We start from the raw sequence: 19,697 nt of genomic DNA, 5'->3' as shown, positions 1-19,697 counted from the left end.
CTCTCTCTCTCTGTCTGTCTGTCTGTCTGTCTGTCTCTCTCTCTATCTATCTATCTATCTATCTGATGTGGATTCCTGCCAATTTGGACTGGTAGCGGGAATTCCCCCAGTCACCGAACCAGCAGCGCTGGCTGGCTGGCCATGCCCCTGAACCAGCTCTCTCGGTGGTGCCGTAGGCATTGCCATCTTCTTTTTCACTTCTGCACATGCTCAAAACCTGTGTTTTTAGCACTGCACATGCGAAAGCGCACAAAGCACGCAAATGCCCATGCGGTGCATGAGGAAGCAAACCAGCAGTGAAGTAAGTCAGAATTCAACCCCGTGCTCCCTCTATTACCAACCTACCTATCTACCTACCTATCATCTATTTATTATCTATCTATGGGGTATTAGTTATTGATATTTTTTTAAATGTCAACATTTTAAAAAATGTTTTTTTTATTAATGAAAATATTTTTCTTTAATAATATAAAATGTAGCAAAAGTTTAAGAATTAATTTTCAGATTAACATATCTACATATAACAAAACTGTAACTTTCATATAAGCACTGAAAAGTGTTGGGTAGATATTTCTTCTGAAGCTATTGCGAATCAGATTTCGCGGCTTCCTTGTCATCCAAGCTTCTGTGTTGACACATTTTGAACTTGATACTAGTAACTGTCAGGGTCAATATGCTACAAAGTGGCAAACAAAATTTGTTCACCCTGTTGTAATATATGACTGAATCAGAGCAGGGTATATGGGTTTAGTCTTTCTGCATTACAACAGGCTGAACAGGTTGTGTTTGTCACTTTGTATCACGTTGACATTTTGAGTATGGATGCAGAAAAATACAGATGAAAATCTCCTTTCTGAAGTTCGTCTGTCACTAATTCTTTGCTTCACTTATCTAACAGATTGATAAGGACAAACAGATTTATATGTTATGGAGGGTGTAACCTCCATCTCTTTCTGTTCACTTACTCACTAAAGGTGAGAATAGGTTCTGATGATATACTCTAGCATCCAAGTTGTACACAAAATTGCTCAGCCAAGACAAATACATGAGACCTGTATGAGAAGGATTGCAAGCGCATACAAGATTGTTCTTTGGTAAACAAATTGCAAAATATTATTATTTTTAATTCTTGGGAAGTGATTTGGTGCCAAAAAATTGTAAATATTTTTCTATCAACGTTAAATAAACAAATAAATGAATTACAAACTGTTTTATCACTGCTCACTATTAATTAAGGTTAATCTAATAAAATTAGTAAGTTAGATACAAAATTGTTGTATAGTAATAGATGATAAATTAATAAGAATAATAAGCGTAGCAAAATTTGTTGGCCGCAGAGAACAAAATCATATGTTTAATCATTGAGAAGGTATGCAATGCAGTACTATGGAGTGGAATGCTGTCCTGGGTCTAAATTCTTCAACAACTTCATAAATGACTTAGATGAGGAAAGAGAAGAGGTAATCACAATATTTGGGGATGATACAACGCCAATGTAGGGGGAGAAGGATCAAGATCAGAGGTGAATTCCTCTCAGTTTCACCTGAACCAGTAGTTTAGTTTAGTTTTATTGGATTTATATGCCGCCTCTCTCCGAAAACTCGGGGCGGCTAACAACAATCATGAAAATATACAATAAAATCCAATACTAAAAGCAAATTAAAACCCCTTAATATATAAAAACCAAACATACATACAAACATACCATGTATACAGTTGTAACGGCCTAGGGGGAGAAAAAAGTCTTAATTCCCCCATGCCTGGCGGCAGAGGTGGGTTTTAAGTAGCTTACGAAAGGCAAGGAGGGTGGGGGCAATTCTAATCTCTGGGGGGAGTTGGTTCCAGAGGGCCGGAGCTGCCACAGAGAAGGCTCTTCTCCTGGGTCCCGCCAAGCGGCATTGTTTAGTTGACGGGACCCGGAGAAGACCCACTCTGTGGGACATAACTGGCCGCTGGGATTCATGCGGCAGAAGGCGGTCCCGGAGATAATCTGGTCCAGTGCCATGAAGGGCTTTATAGGTCATAACCTGAACTGGTTTAGTCAATGCCAGTCCATGGATACCACTATCTTTTTTTATTTTTATCATTTAAAGATTCTTCTGAGCATACACAGAAGTTGAATTTTTGGCACTGCACATGCATCACTTTCTTGTTTTCAGCTTTTTTGGTGGATTTTTTCAGATTTTTTGCCATTGTGCATGTGCACGTGCCCACAAGACCCAGCCACATAATAATAATGATGATGATGATGATGATGATGATGATGATGATGATTATTATTATTATTATTATTATTATTATTATTATTATTATTCCTCCCCTCTGCAAAGACATGGCACAGAAGGAAGCAAACCAGCAGCGAGGAAAGTTAGAAACCACCCCTGGTCAAGATTTTAAAAGAGTGTGATATACTTGAACATTGAGCCCTAACAGCAAGAGGCTCTCTGTTCAATAAAGTATTGATTATAAGGAGAACTGTTGAGTGCTTCACTTATATAGCAAGCAGATACACCAGTATAAGATAGGTGGTACTTGACTTAGAAATAATATTTGTAAGAAATCTGAGGGCCTTAGTAGGCCACGGTTTAAGCATGACCAAAAATGTGCCAAAATATTTTTTTTATTTGGATTGCATCAGTTAAAGGTATACTGTCATGATCAAGGAATTGATAGCATTGCTCTATGATGGACTTGTAAAACCATATCTGTAATACTATATCCAATTTTGGTTACACGTTGCAAAAAGGACCCTGAGAAATTGAAAAGAGAACAGAGAATAGACAAAGATGGTAAGGAGTTTGGAAACTAAATTATTTGAGGAGAGTTTAAAGGAACTTCTTTGAACTAGTAGTAAAAATGCTTTTAGAAAGTTTAAAGAAAAAAAGTTTTCCACAGCTGATTGGCTCAGCTGATTAACCTTTTTTTAAAAACTTTTTTAAAAGTATTTTTATTACCTACTCCCCAGAGCTGGTAGTAAAAAATACTTTAAAAAGTTTTTTTTTTTTTAAAGTCCCAACTCTCAGCTGTTTGACAATCAGATGAGAGGGGGATTATGGAAACATTTTTAAAACATTTTTAAAAAACTATTCATTGGAACTGTGAGTCTGTGAGGTTCTTGCTTTGTTGCAGGGGCCATTTTGTGTGAAGTCCAGCTGCTTCTGCATTGTGTGTAATCAGTTGTGTAAGAATCAATTGTGTAGCTTTTGTGTAAAGTTGAAAGTTGGTTTTTGAACTCTTTGTGGCTCTGTGATTGTTTACAGGAGACATTTTGTGTGAAATGGCTGTTTTTGAATTAGGTGTGAGTCAGTTGTGCGGTTTGTGTAGCTTTTGTAGCTTGTGTGTAAAGTTGAAAGTTGGTTTTCACCTGGTCACATAACCATGAACACCAAGGTCACACCCACCCAGTCACATGACCACCAACCTGCGCCCACCAAGACATTCTCACAGAACTGGTATAGAAATTTTTTAGATTTTACCAGTGGGGTGATGATAGTAGTCTTCCAGTACATTGAATAATATTACATGAAAGAGGGTGTGCATTTATTCCCTACATCATTCAAGGATGAGATGGAACCAATAGATAGAGGTTTAACAGAGAGATCCAAACTTTACATAAGGAGTAATCTTCTGCTTATGGCATCCATTAAGCAACAGAATAATCTGACTTCTGAAATTATTTGGATGCTCCATCCATGGATGTTTTCTATAAAAGATTAGAGAGTCAATTATCTGTCATAGTAAAATGACTCCCGCATCAAGTAAGGAATTGGATTAAAGTCTTTTAAGGTCCTTTTCAACCTTGTGATTCTAAGAATGTGGGACTCCATTCTACCTTCTTCTTCTTTTTTTAAAGGGAGAAAATACAAGCCTATATTATGAAGTTGCATTAACCATAAGCTATGTGTTGTGGTTCAGCCTGAGGCAGCTCAAAGACCAGCTGCGTCTTTGCTGGCTCCATGCCCAGAGGAGGCTGACAGCGAAGAGGAGGGGGCTGAGCAGTCGGACGGGGGAGAGTCCAGTCAGGAATGTGACGAGGAAGAACAGCATGGGAGCCCCGGGGATGGGCTCTCCCTAGCCAGTAGCTTGGAGTCTTTGGAGTAATTAGGTGACGAAGCCCAAGCTGTCATTGACATGCGACAGAGACGTTTAGATCAAAGGAAGGATCAATTGAGGAAATATTATCAGCATTGAATAAGGAACACCAGGGCTTGGGTGTGGTCCTCATTAGCAGGGAAGGGTTTATAAGGCAGGCAAGCTCTTGAAACCATGTGGAGTGTTATCAGTTTGGAGTTGATGTAACCTGCATTGTTTCTCGGCGTTTCTGTTCCTGGCTCGTGGCCCAGCAGTTCTGAAGACCCGTGGGAGGTGTATGTCTGTTATCTACAGCCTCGTCTTGGCAGCAAAGATCCTCTATTTACGTTCCAGTGTTTTCCTGCTTTGTAAGGACATTTTCTGTTAGCTTCGTTTCTCTTGAACATTATAAAACTGTATTTGAATTTTACCAGTGTGTCTGGCTTATCTTTTTGGGTTGGTCATAGCTTCCGGAGTGACCCAAACAGAACACTATGTAACAATATTAGCTAAACTTACAATGCAGATAATGTATGTGAGGTGAGAGGCTACAAACTCATTGCCTTCAAATAAATAAATAGGCTTGTTTCCTAATGCTACCTAATTCCATTTCTAACTTAATCCTTCAAAGTGTGGAACAATTGGTCTTTTCCATTTTACTATGGTGACAGTACTTATCAAACTGTCCTAAAACAGACCACATGGCATTATGGTTGAATAAATAGGACATAGACACAAAATTACAACATTTTAGCTGCTTTTGCTATTACTTTGTAATCTCAGTTTTCTATTGTGGGCATCATGCAAACTATGCAGGTTTATAAAACATGATATGTTAATTTATTTTCACATAGTAAAAGTGTTATTCTTTCACTTCTCTTCTCATTTCAGAAGATGTTAAAGTCATGCATATGCACACAAAGGTACAGCAATCCTTGTTCTTAAGATATTCTAAAATAAGTCACCACTTCTATATTCTATAAGTTGCTATCCTTTGGGGCAGTGCTGGGTTGCTACCAGTTCGCACCAGTTCAGTAAACTGGTAGCGGCAGCAGTGGGAGGCTCCGCCCACCCACCTGGACATCATTAAAAATGCTCTGTGCATGTGCTGAAGCATTGACACATGTGCAAAACACCCACATGCAACTGTGTGCTCTGATTCCAAAGCCGGTAGCAAAGGTAATGAAAACCACTACTGCTTTGGGGTACTCAATTTTCTGACCTTCCTGCCAGCCTTGTTTCTTCCCTTAAACTTGAAGCAGAGAAGGTAAAAATACTATGCGGATTCAGCTGAAACCCCAAAGACACAAGCTGTTTGCACTGCTTCCTTTTTCTTCATAAATACAACTGAAACTGTGACTGAATAATTGGCTAAGTGCCTGTCAGCTTAATAGGGGAGAGGAAAATGTTCACTTACTATTCAAAGCCATAGATACTTCCTGCCAATGGATTTTGTTTTGTTAGTTTAGTAGAGTGTGAATGGACATCAGGTACCATAGGGCTATCTCCTTTGCTCTGTTCTTATGCTTAGGATTGACAGGGTAAAATACATAGGAAGCAGGTCATGTAAAAATAGTTTATCTTGTTGTAGTCATCCGCTATAGTTAAACCTAATCAGAACTATTACAACTTCCAGGCTATTCACTGCCAGGAGTTTGATTCAGACGGTGCAAGGTTGACTCAGCCTTCCATCCTTCTGAGATTAGTAAAACGAGAACCCAGATTGTTGAGGCCATATACTGACACTGTAAACCACTTAGAGAGGGCTGTAAAACACTATCAAGTAGGATATGAGTCTAAGCATTATTGCTATTGATAATAAGGACACTTCTGTAAAAGCTTCTGAGAGGAGTTTATCAAAGGTACATATTCCCCCACCTGAAGCTTGAGGTATGTAGGTAAGATGTTCAAAGTTTTCCTAACTTATAGTATACTTGCCAGAATCATATAGAAAACTGAATTCCCAAAACATTGAAAAGACTGAATAATAAAATATTATATATTTTTATTTACTTCCTTCCTTCCTTCCTTCCTTCCTTTCCTTCCATACATACATACATACATACATACATACATACATACATACATACATACCGTACAAACATAAATACATATTCAAAAATAAAATAAAATTTTGAAAGTATAGAATGTTATATTGCCTTTAAAAATGGCGAATTTGATTAAAAATATTTAGCATATCCAAGTCAAGTCAACATTTATCTTGATAAAAAAACACCAAGTATAAAACAAAACAATCTTCAAACTAGTTCAATGTAAAAGAGGAGGACCAGTTCTAAAACACAATATTAATGTCAATATTATTATGAGTTTAAGATTTGTATGTCCTTGTTCCAATGTTTCATAGATCTGGTTGAATGACAAATGTAATGCAATGTTAATAATACTAATTGGAGGTTTCTGTACCTGGACCTATTTGTATAAAAGATGCAGTTGGCAATGTTATATTGATTTTGTTAAATTTATTTATTTATGGCCCTTTGGAATCAGTGTCGATTTCTATCAACTGACTGAACTAGTTTCCACAGTTTTCTTCCCAGATTTTTGGAGATAGCTTACCACTGTCTGTTTTTCTAGGACTGAGACAGACTGATTGGCCCAAGATTATTCAGCTGGACTGAGACAGAACTTGAATTGACAGTCTCCTACTTTCTAAATCTGATATTTTAATAATTAGACAGGAAACATAAGACATTTTGCAATAAATTGAAAAAGGTGCTCAAACTCAAGGGAACGTCTTTGAACCAAGAAAATACAACCAATACAGTTTTTCCTCTACTATTATCTTCAATGTAAGTTATAAATTAGGGTATGATATCACTATATGTATATCAATCACTAATTTTGCTGTTGTTTTCCTAGGTAAGTGTCATCTTTGATTTGTTAACCCACCTACCTTAAGTCCCTGAAAATATACTTCTGAGCTGACATATGCATTATTATGTGCATATATTCCAAACTCCAGACAGTTTCTCTGAGAAAGTCTTGGGTTATAAATATATATTTTACAATATTTTTTTCCTGCCAAGCACTAGATGCATATATCTGTCTACTAGGTCTGTATATCTAAAGTTTTGGAATTGTGTTTTAAACATGGAACCGATAAAAAAAAACTAACATACTTTAGAATTAAAATTGGAAGATTTTTCTTGAGGGTCACTTAAGTTGCTTTAGTTTGACCTTTTTCCTTGTTGTTCATTTGAAACCCATAAAGAGTATTAGAATTATATTAGGAAAAACAGGTAGAGTTATAAGAAAGTAATGGCTAGATTAGCATATCTAGAAAATCTACATATTGAATAGAAAGATCTTTGTTACAACTAATATTCTTCATCATTTGATAATAAAACAATGAAAAACCCTCTTCTCTTAAACATCCATATTTGGGGAATTGTTTTTAAATACTATTTAATAGCTTTGAATTATGCATGCATGCAGATAAAATTGTCCATATGCGTTTCCTGCACACTAAACACTGATTTATTGAATAAATATTTGAAGTGTAGAAGTTATATCTATATCTATATCCATATAAGGAATAAATGTATTAATGTAACAATGCTCAGCTCAGAAGCATTTCTGCTATTGCTATCTGCTCATATCTTTTAAATTTCATGTAACAGATGAAATAGTGTTAAGTGTAGACTGGTAAAATTGAATATAGACTATAATAGAAAAGTAATTTATAGATCCCTACTTTTATCTGAACATTACAAGTTTATGAATTTTTAAGGTTATTGTATATACCCTGTTTCCCCGAAAATAAGTCACCCCCGAAAGTAAGACATAGGAGAGGTTTCATAGAATTGCGGCATACAAATCCAATAAATAAATAAATAAATAAATAAATAAATAAATAAGGCATCCCCTGAAAGTAAGACATAGGAGACCTTTCGTTTCGCAACATTCCTGAACATAACATATATAACACTGCTGTCGATAAATTGCATCCCAAACGCTGCATCAATAGTTTTAAAACACATCCAATACACATCCAACATGCGGCTGCGTGTTGGGATGCATTTTTGCTGCAGCAGGATACAGGATACAATTAATTGGGGGGAAAATAAGACATCCCCTGAAAGTAAGACGTAGCACATCTTTGGGAGCAAAAATTAATATAAGACGCTGTCTTATTTTCGGGAAAACACGGTAGCTATTCTACTTGAAGATAATTTAGGTACATATTTGATTCTAGAAATATATGAAGGCCAACAAATACTTTATTTGTGCTTGTTACTGAGAAATCTTGGTAAGTCAATTTATGTTAGTGGTTAAGGCACCAGTTTATAAAGCTGGTCCCCCAAGGCACAAAGCCAGCTGTGTGATCTTGGGCTAGTCTTTATCTCTCAGACCTAGAAAGCAGGCAATTATTAGATTTGATTAGATTAGATTTATTGGATTTATATGCCGCCCCTCTCCGCAAACTCGGGGCGGCTCACAACAATAGTAAAAACAGTACATAGTAACAAATCCAATGCCCACCAATCTAATTACAATTTTAAGTTAAGAAATTCATAAAACAGTCCCAATATATATAAAAAACCAAACAGTCACACAGTCAATCAATCAAACGGCAAAACGGCAAGGGGGAGATGTTTTAGTTTCCCCATGCCTGATGGCAGAGGTGGGTTTTAAGGAGTTTACAAAAGGCAGGGAGGGTGGGGGCAATCCTAATCTCAGGGGGGAGCTGGTTCCAGAGGATTGGAGCCACCACAGAGAAGGCTCTTCCCCTGGGTCCCGCCAGACGACATTGTTTAGTCGACGGGACCCGAAGAAGGCCAATTCTGTGGGACCTAACCGGTCGCTGGGATTCATGTGGCAGGAGGTGGTCCCGAAGACTACTCCTGAAAAACCTGCCAAGGAAACTGCCGGGATTCATTGAGGCAGTCATCAGGAGTGAAAAATTGTTCTGAAGGGATATTTGCAACCTTCTAAAATGAATGTCTTTGAAATGAAGTTGTTAAATGGCATTTTTTCCACAAAAATTTATTTTATTTTTTAATTAGAATTTGCTTAGCTATCTAGCCAGTTCTTCTCATGATTCCTTGCCTGCTTCCAAAATGCTAACCTTATAGATTTCAAGGTGTGGGAAATAGTGAAAGTGGACAACTAAAATGTCTTCCAATGATTGGAGGCAGAGTACAGTGACTGGCAAGTCAGCCTAGATCTGCAGAATTTCTCAGGATAAAAGAGAAGCTAAGGAATCACCCATATGGCCTCCAAACCAGAACTGGGTTCCTCCCAGTTTGGACCGGTTTGTCTGCTGTTGATGACACCAACCCAGTTCAGTCGGTGCCGGTCTGTGGGCATCACCATATTTTTTGGGAATTTTGTGGAAAAAGTTTTGAGATTTTTTCTTCTTCTGAGCATGCACAGAAGCTGAGTTTATGGCACTGTGCATGTAGTCGCCATATTGTTTTTGTCTTCTTTTTTTTTCTTTTTTTTTAAAGGTTGCGTGTATGTGAGGCAGCATTGGAGGAAGCAGACCAACAGCGAGGAAAGTTAGAATCCAGCCCTGTTCCAAACCCACAGGATCTGGAAGAAACCAGTGGATGAACAGGAGAGGAAGAATGTTCAGTTTCTCAATCTGATGCAGAACCTGCATATAGGACACTGGGTTGACTCAAATTCTGCTTTCCAAAGCAACTAGGATATCATTACTTTGACAGCCACAGAGATCTTCTAATTAGCAGAACAAATACATCACTCAGTGAATGCCATTTTGACCCAAGAAAAATAAAATAAATAAATAATCAAAATGTTTTTAAAATAATTGAAGGCAAGAAGCTTGCTAAGAGTTTGAACTATAAAATCATGGAAGATTGGACTGTGAGTATGACAGAATTAGCAGAAGTGACAAAATGGACTTTTTCATTTAGGTGATAAACAATAGGAATTCCTTAAACATCTAGACACCTTTTATGAGCTTTTTAAAATTAAAAATGGATAAAAATGATGATTATTTCTGGATTTGTACTAAATATGAGAAGTAAAAGAAGTGACAACAATGTTTTTAACTGCTGTATAAAATATCGGAATTCATTTATTTAAATGTCTTTTCTTACCTATAGCATTTTCTCTTTTTCATAATAATATTTTCTGCATTTTTCCTATTTTTTTACCCATTTAGAATAATAACAATAATTTATGACAAAATGTTAACCTTTAACCTAACAATAAAACGCACACTACCAATAAAAAAAATTATCTGTAGACTTGAATTTCACTGATATAATACATTCAATTAAGTTATTCAATTATTAGGATTAATTATGACTAATATATATTATTGGTATCATGTTAAAATATTTTAATAATTACCATCATTGTTGTTTATAGAATACAGTAATCCAGCTAGAGTCTATTAATTAGGTAGAATAGAAATGTTGCAATAAGTTATTTGAAAAATACTAAACGCTTGATAATCCTGTGCTACCTAAATTAGAAATAGTGAATGAATAAAAAAAGAGTCCATCAGTTCATCAATCCAGTTCCTCTTTTCACTATTTTCTTGGTAAATAGCAATGGCAGATTGTTAACAAGAGTTTCCCAGTTGTACAGATGGCAGTTACAAAAGGAAATTGAAACTATTCCCTTACAAGTTGACCATTATAACAGCTAGTTATTAAAGTCATTCTTCTGTTGAAAGACAGATGACAGTCATGTTTTATTTATCTCTGTGTCATACAGATTATTAGAAAAATAATTCAAAACTAAACTTTAATGAGTCCCTTTGCCTAAACTTGAGGGACTAGATGTCCCTCAAGATAGAAATAATTTGTATTCTTGAAGTGTTGTATATTAACTTGGTCATTATTTTCATTACATAGTACTTATTTTCCAATAAATAAATACTTTCCATGGAGTAATCAAAAGTAGTTAATTGTAACCCACTATCTGCTGCTAGATAAATGGATTTCCTATCCCCTGTCTAGAGCTAATTGTAGGAGGAATTGGTACTTAGCACAATTTGTTTTCAGTTAGGATATGGTAACTATAGTGGATATGGTAGACATAAGTAAAGACTGAGAGAAAAGCAATCTACAGCGATACCTTGTCTTACAAACTTAATTGGTTCCGGGACGTGGTTCTTAAGGTGAAACGTTTGTAAGACGAAACAATGTTTCCTATAGGAAACTGGGATTCCCCTGCAGCATCACAAAAACACGGAAGTCCGGAGGTGGGCTTTCCCATGGAGGGGAGCATCAAGAGAATCCCAGCAGCGCAAAAATTGGTGCTTCACTGGCAACAGAAGTCCGGGGCATCCCAGCGGTGGTGGTGGGTTTGTAAGATAAAAATACTGGTAGTTTGTAAGAAGAGGCAAAAAAATCTTAAACCCCGGGTTTGTATCTCGAAAAGTTTGTATGACAAGGCGTTTGTAAGATGAGGTATCACTGTTATTTGTTTTTGGACACAGTTAAAGGCAGAAAGATACAGCAGGTCAGATTATACTGAACACCATTACTATTATTATTACTATTATCATTATCATTATCATTATTATTATTAGACTTGTATGCCGCCCTTCTCCGAGGAAGAAATAAAAAGATGCCAAGAGAAGGGCTAAGAACAATAAGTAAGAAAATGGATAACACAAAGCCATTGCTTCCATTCTGGCAAATATGAGGCAGCAAAAAGCTTAGTCTTGCATAAATGTGAAGTTCTACTCGACATGGGACAGAAATCTTTCTGTCTCTAAGTAAAACCATATATAACTGTTTTGCTCAGTAACACACAAGAGTATGTTGTAAAATGATTCTATTCCAGAGCTTACTGGGCAGTTATCTTTCAATGTCTAAGGGGAGAGCTATCAGATCTGTGTCAGCAATAGCTGAAAGATATACCACGGAAGGGAAAGATATATATGGGTTTACTTAGAGACAGAAAGATTTCTGTCCCATGTCAAGTAGAACTTCAATATAAATGCTTTGCTTGCCCTGGACTGACAAAGCCTCCTTAACCACCACCGAAAGGCTCCTCTGGCAGCCCAGAAAAGCCGGAGATGGACGGGATTAAAGGGGGAATGGCAGGAAACTGGTTGGGCCTTCATGCCACTCTCAAATTTCCTGGGAAATTTTTCCGGGCTCAGGTTCTTAAGTAGAAAATGGTTCTTAAGAAGAGGCAAAAAAATCTTGAACACCAGTTCTTATCTAGAAAAGTTTTTAAGTAGAGGGGTTCTTCAGTAGAGGTACCACTGTATAGGCTAAATCCTCTGATTGTAAACTTTATCAGCTAAATATATAAATTTACAGTTTTTAAAATATAATAGCTTGCATTTAATTTTATTTAAAGCAATATTTTTCATAGACTACTTCTAGTTTCTTAGCAGAAAGATGGATATTAAAATTTAGCTATATATAAGTGTTTTGCACATGAATTAATATACACGTTACATTTGATGTAATGTCTATACAGTGGTCCCCCGATCATTGTGAGGGTTCCGTTCCAGGACCCCTCGCAATGACCGGTTTTTCGCGAAGTAGCGCTGCGGAAGAAAAAACACCATCTGCGCATGCGCAGATGGTGTTTTTACTTCCGCAGCAGCAGCGAGGAGCCGAAGATTGGGGTTTCCCCACCGCCCACGCAAACTCCTCGCTACCGCTTGCCCGCCCTTCGCCCGCCCACGCCGTTCGCTCGCGCCGCTTCCCAGCTGAGTCCTGAAGCCAATTCGCTTCAGGACTCAGCTGGGAAGCGGCGCGAGCGAACGGCGTGGGCGGGCGAAGGGCGGGCAAGCGGCGGGCGCACGGGCGGGCAGGCGGCGGACAAGCCGCTCGCTCGCGGCGCGAGCGAACGGTGTGGGCGGGCGAAGGGTGGGCGAGCGGCGGGCGAGCGGGCAGGCAGGCGGTGGACAAGACAAGCGGCGGGCGCGGCAGCAGCGAGGAGTTTGCGTGGGCAGTGGGGAAACTTCTCGCTGATGCCCGCCGCTCGCCCTCCCGCCAGCAAGAGGGGGAAGACCCAGGGAAGCCGCCCAGCAGCTGATCTGCCCGGCGCCATCTACGCATGAGTGCCCATAGAAAAAAAGGGCGTGCATGCGCAGATGGTGTTTTGACTTCCGGGTTGAAAAATCGCCATATAGCCGTTTCGCAATGATCGGGATCGCAATACCCGGGGGATCACTGTATTACATTACATTTATTAATTAATTGGACCTCTCTGTGGACTCATGACATGAAGATTGTTTTTTAGAAAATAAAATAAAATGTCATATCTCCACTTCATGTATTTTTTAAAAAAAATATAAGCCCTAGTATATTTTATTTTATATAGACAGATATGTTATATCTGTACATCATTTTATGATTACGGTATACAGTGTTGGATGAGGTATATCACTCCATGTGGAAAGACAAAAATCTACACCACTGAGTAATCTTATTAGATATTTATAAAGATAACAGTTTTACTAATCACTAACTTCAGACATTAGAATCTCTTTTGAGAGAGAAGCCTAAAATTAAGCATTTTTAATAAATTATGTGCATTGGACTCACATTTCAACATTCATCATAAGAAGCAGCACTTGAGTTTTATTTCATTTACTTCAATTCTATTTGCATAAACTCACATAATGTATACTGTATATTCATAAAACTCAATATAACAACCATTTGGAGAAAGAGCCTTCATAGACCTGGTATGGAAAACTCAGAAGTGAAACACAAAGTTCAATTTATATATTAGAAATTAATGAGATTCACAACGTTGTTTTGAAAAAAGCATTGACATTCACATTACTTTATAATCTACAGGAGAATGTGTATAAAATGATGTATAAAATGATCTGCTATTGGTACATGATTCAAATAAAAATGTATAAAATGCATTTCAAATTTATGTTGGAAATATAGATAATATCCAGGATGATTTTATTCTGCTTAGTGGACTTGTAAAAAGCTAGAAAATGTTGGATTCAAATACATGTACTGAAAGAAAGACTTTTAAAGATTTTAAAGATTGACCTTAAAACCAGTACTCTTTTATGGGGAGATTAATGGATATGCAACTTTAAAAAATCATAGCATATTGTTTTTATTGGTGCTGCAAGACAATGATATGTGCAAAAATGGAAAGAATTGTACTGATTTGTTTATTGTGTTTCCATGAAAATAAGGCCTTGTCTTATATTTTTTTGAACCTCAAAATAAGCGGATGGATTTTTTTGGGGGGGGGGAAAGTCTTATTATTTTGGGGTGTGTAGAGCAAGACAGGACTGCTCTTGCTGTCTTACCTGATTTCCAGGTCTGTCTCCCTAATCCTAACCAGAGGAAATGATGGACATGCATTTAAATATTTATGGGAAGGGCTTATTTTTGGGGAAAAGTTATTTTTGGAGGACGGCTTATTTTGGGCAGGGATGCCTGATTTTCAGGAAAACACAGTATAACGGGAAATCACAATTTCCAACCATGTGAATGAGATTGACTTCATGTGCTCCCCTTTAACTCAGCTTCCCATAATCATAAATCAATTAGACTTTTTTTCTTTAACTATCAAACAACGATTCACACTATTAGACTCTTTTAATATGAAAAAGATGATAGTTTTGCTTTATTGAAAACTATAATGTTCTGATGTAATGTAAAATTGAACAGTTCTGGGCAACCTAGAACTGCAAGATTTTACATCCCCCAGAAAATTTCCTGTTATGCCACCTGGTCTTCACATGTTCTACATTGGATACATTTTCTTGTTCTTTTCAGATTGGAAACCATAAAAAATATGTAATGATGTTTATAGTAAGTTTTGTTTATGCAATTAATAATTGTACTGTATTATATTATGTTAATACCATTGCACCAGTGGCAAAAATTGAGCTACGCATGAAGCTCCACAGCTCCAGTGTGCGCATGTGCATGTCCAAGTGAGATTGGCTACTGCGCATGCTCACGAAGCAAATTTGCCTGAGGGTATGCATGCACATGTGGGATTTTGGTGATTTTTGCTTCTTTGCATATGCGGAAGACTTGGAGAAGACTTGGTACCAAATGCAGGGATTCAGCCAGGGCCTCCAGAACCTCCAGAGGCTGTCATGAGGGCAGAAGAAAAAGAAGTGGAGGAGCCCGTTCTCAATGTGTACAATGCACAGAACTGCCAAAAGGGAGGAATGGCTCCTGTTGAGAAGAACTACTCAGGAGTAAGGGTTGGGGTTAATTGGCCACTCCCATACCCTTTTTAAGTAAAGAAAAAGATTGACCAATTTGCAGGAAACAACTTTGTTCATTCAATGTCTTGTCTTTGACTTCAAAACTCCTGCTCGGCTCTTGTTTGAAAGATGTCCAGGTTCCTGCAAATTGCTCCTGGGCATTTTGCCAACAATGGTACCATTGTTGTGCTGTTATCAGACAGACTCTTTGTCGGATTTTGGTTCTTTTGCTTGGACTATTGTGGGCTGCCAAGAAGATTAATTAATAGCTATTGAACTGAAATGACTGATTTATCATTTCATTGGCTTTAGAATGACTGCTAAGACAGATCATTAGTAGTTTGTTAATATTAAAATAAGATTTGTTTGGATGCTGTTTGTGCTGTCAGAGTCAGAACAACATGTAGGCTTTAAAGGTGACAACCAGCACCTTGAACTGCACCCAGAAGCAAATCAGAAGCCAATACAGCTCCTATAAGAGAGGTGTGCACATAATCTACACAAAACCATGTGAGCTGTTGCATTTCCCACAAACTGGAACTTCCGGATGCTCTTCAAGGGCAACCCCATGTAGAGCATGTTGCAATAGTCAAGACGGGAGTGAGTGAGTCTGGGTAGGGATAGTTGGTCCAAGATTATGGATTATGCAATAATTATTTTTTAATTTTGTTAAGTTACAGGAATACAGGTTCAGATAAAGAGGACAATCGTAGAGATATAAAGTTGGATTTTAAATGTAAAGCAGGGAATATTTAAGTATAGTTTTTAAACTTGTGTTGAAGTCACTTAGAACAATTAGGTGTAGAAATAATGAAGAATCACAACTTGTTCACCATCTGAAACTTTCTTAAAGGCAGAATTTTAGTTAAGTATACTTTGATGGGGAATCTACTCATACTTTCACATCCAAAAAGTGTTTGCAAAAAAGAGGTGTGTCATGTTGAAGGTTTTTGATTAACATATTGTTATCATATAGACGTAACATATTGATTTTTATTGTACTAATCATACACTAAATTATCATGTCAAGATTTCATTTTTAAAAGCAGTGAAATGTGTATTAAATAAGTACTGCTCCATATCTCCATTTAATCAAGGTTTAGATAGTTTACACAATGTCATGTGGTCTGATAATTAATCTTTATCATTTTTAATAACCTGTATACAATATATCTATGCACAATTTATTCAAATAAGATCCTGAATACAAGCACATTGTGATTTGGTCAGATCTTTTATTCCCAAATGAATATCTGTATTGTGCTAGAAAAGAATAAACTATGCCAGGCTTCATAACCTGTGCAGAAAAGCATAAAATTTGTACAGTCAGTACTTGCCAGAAATTGCGGACTACAGCAATAACTAAACATATCCTTAATGTAATTACTTTAAGTAAGCACATTTATGAGCAACATTCATACAATTCCAAGCCAAGATAGATAAAATCTGAACTGGAATGTGCAAAATTTATAAAGCACGCAATCCTTTTTATAATCATAATGGTGAAACTCTGATTTCTGTAGCTAGCTTTTTGGCTTTCTTAGTTAAACCATTACGCATGGAAGTTGACATACTGTTGCCTGAGATAAGTTGATGAAAGGAAGGAATTGTGCTTGCTTTTTTTTCATAGTGTGTCTCTCTCTGCTGGATGCCAATACATATTACATCTCTTTCTTTCTTTCTTTCTTTCTTTCTTTCCTTTCTTTCTTTCTCTCTCTCTCTCTTTCTTTCTTTCCTTCTTTCTCTCTCCCTTTCTTCCTTCCTTTCTTTCTCTGTCCACCCCTCCCCACCTCTCTCTTCATCTCCTTGACCCCAGATGTTAACACAGAATTAAATGATTACTAAAACTAACTGCCTATACATATCTGAGAAACTCTAAAAAAAGGAATAAAATCTGTACATTTTTGTTCTTTATCACTCTCCTGTAGGCTGCATACATCTTTGTATCAAATGCATTCCTGGCACCTTGTATCTGTAGATAAACTTCAGAACTGCAAGGTTAAGTGGGAAATAGAAATCCAATGACCCCTAGCTGGGTAAGTGAGCTTAACGACTTTGCCAGTGCCATATGTACACACTGAAGCTGAACATACTCCCTTCTGTGCTACTTAGGAAAAGGCAAGAGCAAACCAGGAACTACACTATGCATTCTAAAATGAAAGACTAGAAAAACAGGGGGGAATATCCTACCCGAAAGGGTTAATTACTAAATCTCAACAGGGAAGGGCCATGGAGAGAGAGAGATGGAGTGAGGGAGAGGGGGAAGGAGAGAAAGAGGGAGATATCTAAAGTCACAGATAACACTTTGTTTTGGTGTTTCAGAAGCTTTCTATCATGGAACGCAAGTCAGATGAATTGCTTGCTAAATCCTATTACTTCATGTGGAAAATCTTACATGCAAGTTAACAAGGCTGAAGAGCTGAGGAATGGTGCCGCTGACAGTATATATTCCAACATCAGAACACTCTTAGCTCATGAAATGAATAGGAGGCGACTGCTTTGCATTCTAAAACCCCTCTCTCTAATATCAAAATACGAGGAATGCACACTATTTTCCTGCATTTGTAATAAACATCCACTTCTAGCCGCAAAACAGAGAGGTGGGTGGGGAAAAATGCTGTGCTTCAAAGGCAGGATCTGCTAGCTATCAAGTTTTATTCTACAGAAATGTAGTAAAAAAAAAAACTTTGTGTTGTCACAGAAGAACTATTCCCTGGATCTTTGACAGCTGTGCAATATCTGTTCTCTGCATAAATTACTCTCTTCTAAATCACATCCAGTAATTTTATTGCCACAATTTGCAGAATGCAGATCCTGGTGCATAGTTAGTTTCTATAACACAGAAGTTTAAATACAGTAGAGCAGATTGCAGTGCAAGGATTTGTTTATTTATATGAATGGGAGAGAGTTTTAATTCAAGGTTTAAAGTGACTAGGATTTATATAATCTCAATTTGAACAGGCAGTACAAACACATGCAGAAGCAGCTTCCCATCATAGGCCAGTCAAGTCACACAGATATGCACTGAACTTAGCTCTCCTTCTAGGCTTAACAAGGAAAACCAACAGAGCAAGCCAGGCAGGCAACATCACCTGATAAGAAACCATGCACATTTGGAATTGCAACATTGCACTTAAGCTGTCCAAAGATTTTTTAAAAAAAAAATCATCATAAATGAATGATGTTGTTAAATGGGTTTTAATCCATTTGTACAAGAGCCAGAACAAGTAGCAAATCGTTCTCTTAAGTAGTACTTAAATTTTAGAAGAGTGTGATAATGGAGGGGGAAGAAAACAGGTTACTTCTATAATGACTCTCTTCTCTGACCTCTCGCATTATGTACAACTGACTTGAGTTCTGTACAAAACAATCGGGATATAATTCAAATAAATAAATGATGTGGGTGGAGGCTCAGGGTTTTCTTCTGCCATTTAAATGTTGGCAGGAAGGAAAAGACAATTTGACTATTTCCCTTCTGGCTACTTATTTTCTCCTTCGTTTGTCTGGATAACAAACTAACACAGAGGTGTAGGGAGGATCAGCAAGATCCATTAAAAACAGCTCCACCCAAAGTACATTTAGATATGTATATGTATATATTATAACCATTCAGGAGCTATAGAAGATAAAGTTTTTGAAGCCTGGCCACAAATCCTACACACCCCAAAACAAGCATCATATATTAGCAGAAATTTCTTATTTCTTCTTCTTCTTTTTTTAAATAAGCAATAAATAAGCAACAGCCACACATTGGGACATTTTTTTTTTCAATCTTTTGACCAATGTAGGATTTGAGGGAAGGGGATGATAAATTTGGGTACAATGACCCGAGAAACAGGATGGAGGAATTATACTTGGGGAAACAAATGAATCACAATCCATCTCACACGGAACAACCTTAGTCCCATGCACACGATCAGGGGAGCAGACACTCGTCCTTCTTCCAGTCGCAACCAGGGTCAGGATTCTCAAAGCGAGACAAGAAGACGGTAAAGAAAAGTTGGCCGATCGCCCCCTACCTGAGGATAGCTGTGTCTCCCTGCCTCACCGTGATGTTGTCAGTGCCTCGGTTATAATCCACGCTGCGGACCGGCAGCCCTGTAGGGAGAAGGCAAAGCAGTCTCAGTAGGACCAACGGGAATTGTCTCCGATCGGGCTGAGCCCTTCCCACCATGGCTGGAGTGTTGCAAAGGATGGACTTTTTTTTTTCCCCTCTCTCTTTCTCTCTCAATCACTCTCGGTGCTTGGAGGACGCGGTGGACTTAAACCCAGAAAAGACCAACAGGGAGAGGGCAGCAGGCGTGAGAGAGAGAGAGGTACAGTAATATCCGGCCAGCGGTCGCAAAAAAACGCACAACTCTGCCTGTCCAGTGGATCAGTTCTCTCGGCTTCTTGGGGAGAGCGCGTGGGGGGGGGGGGGGTCGATCTCTCGATCTCCTTTCCGACCTGGTCCTGGCTTCTT

General features: G+C 37.8%; 1 protein-coding gene across 1 annotated transcript in view; it reads right to left on the bottom strand.

Moving 5' to 3' along the window:
- LSAMP (limbic system associated membrane protein) overlaps nucleotides 1–19,454 on the bottom strand; it is a 662,291-nt gene extending 642,837 nt beyond the window's left edge. Inside the window, exon 1 of the mRNA XM_070750009.1 lies at nucleotides 19,255–19,454. Coding sequence (XP_070606110.1) covers nucleotides 19,255–19,409 — 155 coding nt within the window. The 5' untranslated portion in view covers nucleotides 19,410–19,454. The remainder of the gene's footprint in view (nucleotides 1–19,254) is intronic.
- Nucleotides 19,455–19,697: the final 243 nt, after the last annotated feature.

This window comes from Erythrolamprus reginae, chromosome 4 (assembly GCF_031021105.1).
Source record: "Erythrolamprus reginae isolate rEryReg1 chromosome 4, rEryReg1.hap1, whole genome shotgun sequence".
In the NCBI taxonomy this organism is placed as follows: Eukaryota; Metazoa; Chordata; class Lepidosauria; order Squamata; family Dipsadidae; genus Erythrolamprus; species Erythrolamprus reginae.
The sequence above is the reverse complement of the archived record's forward strand: the minus strand, read 5'-3'. Positions and strand labels throughout refer to the sequence as shown.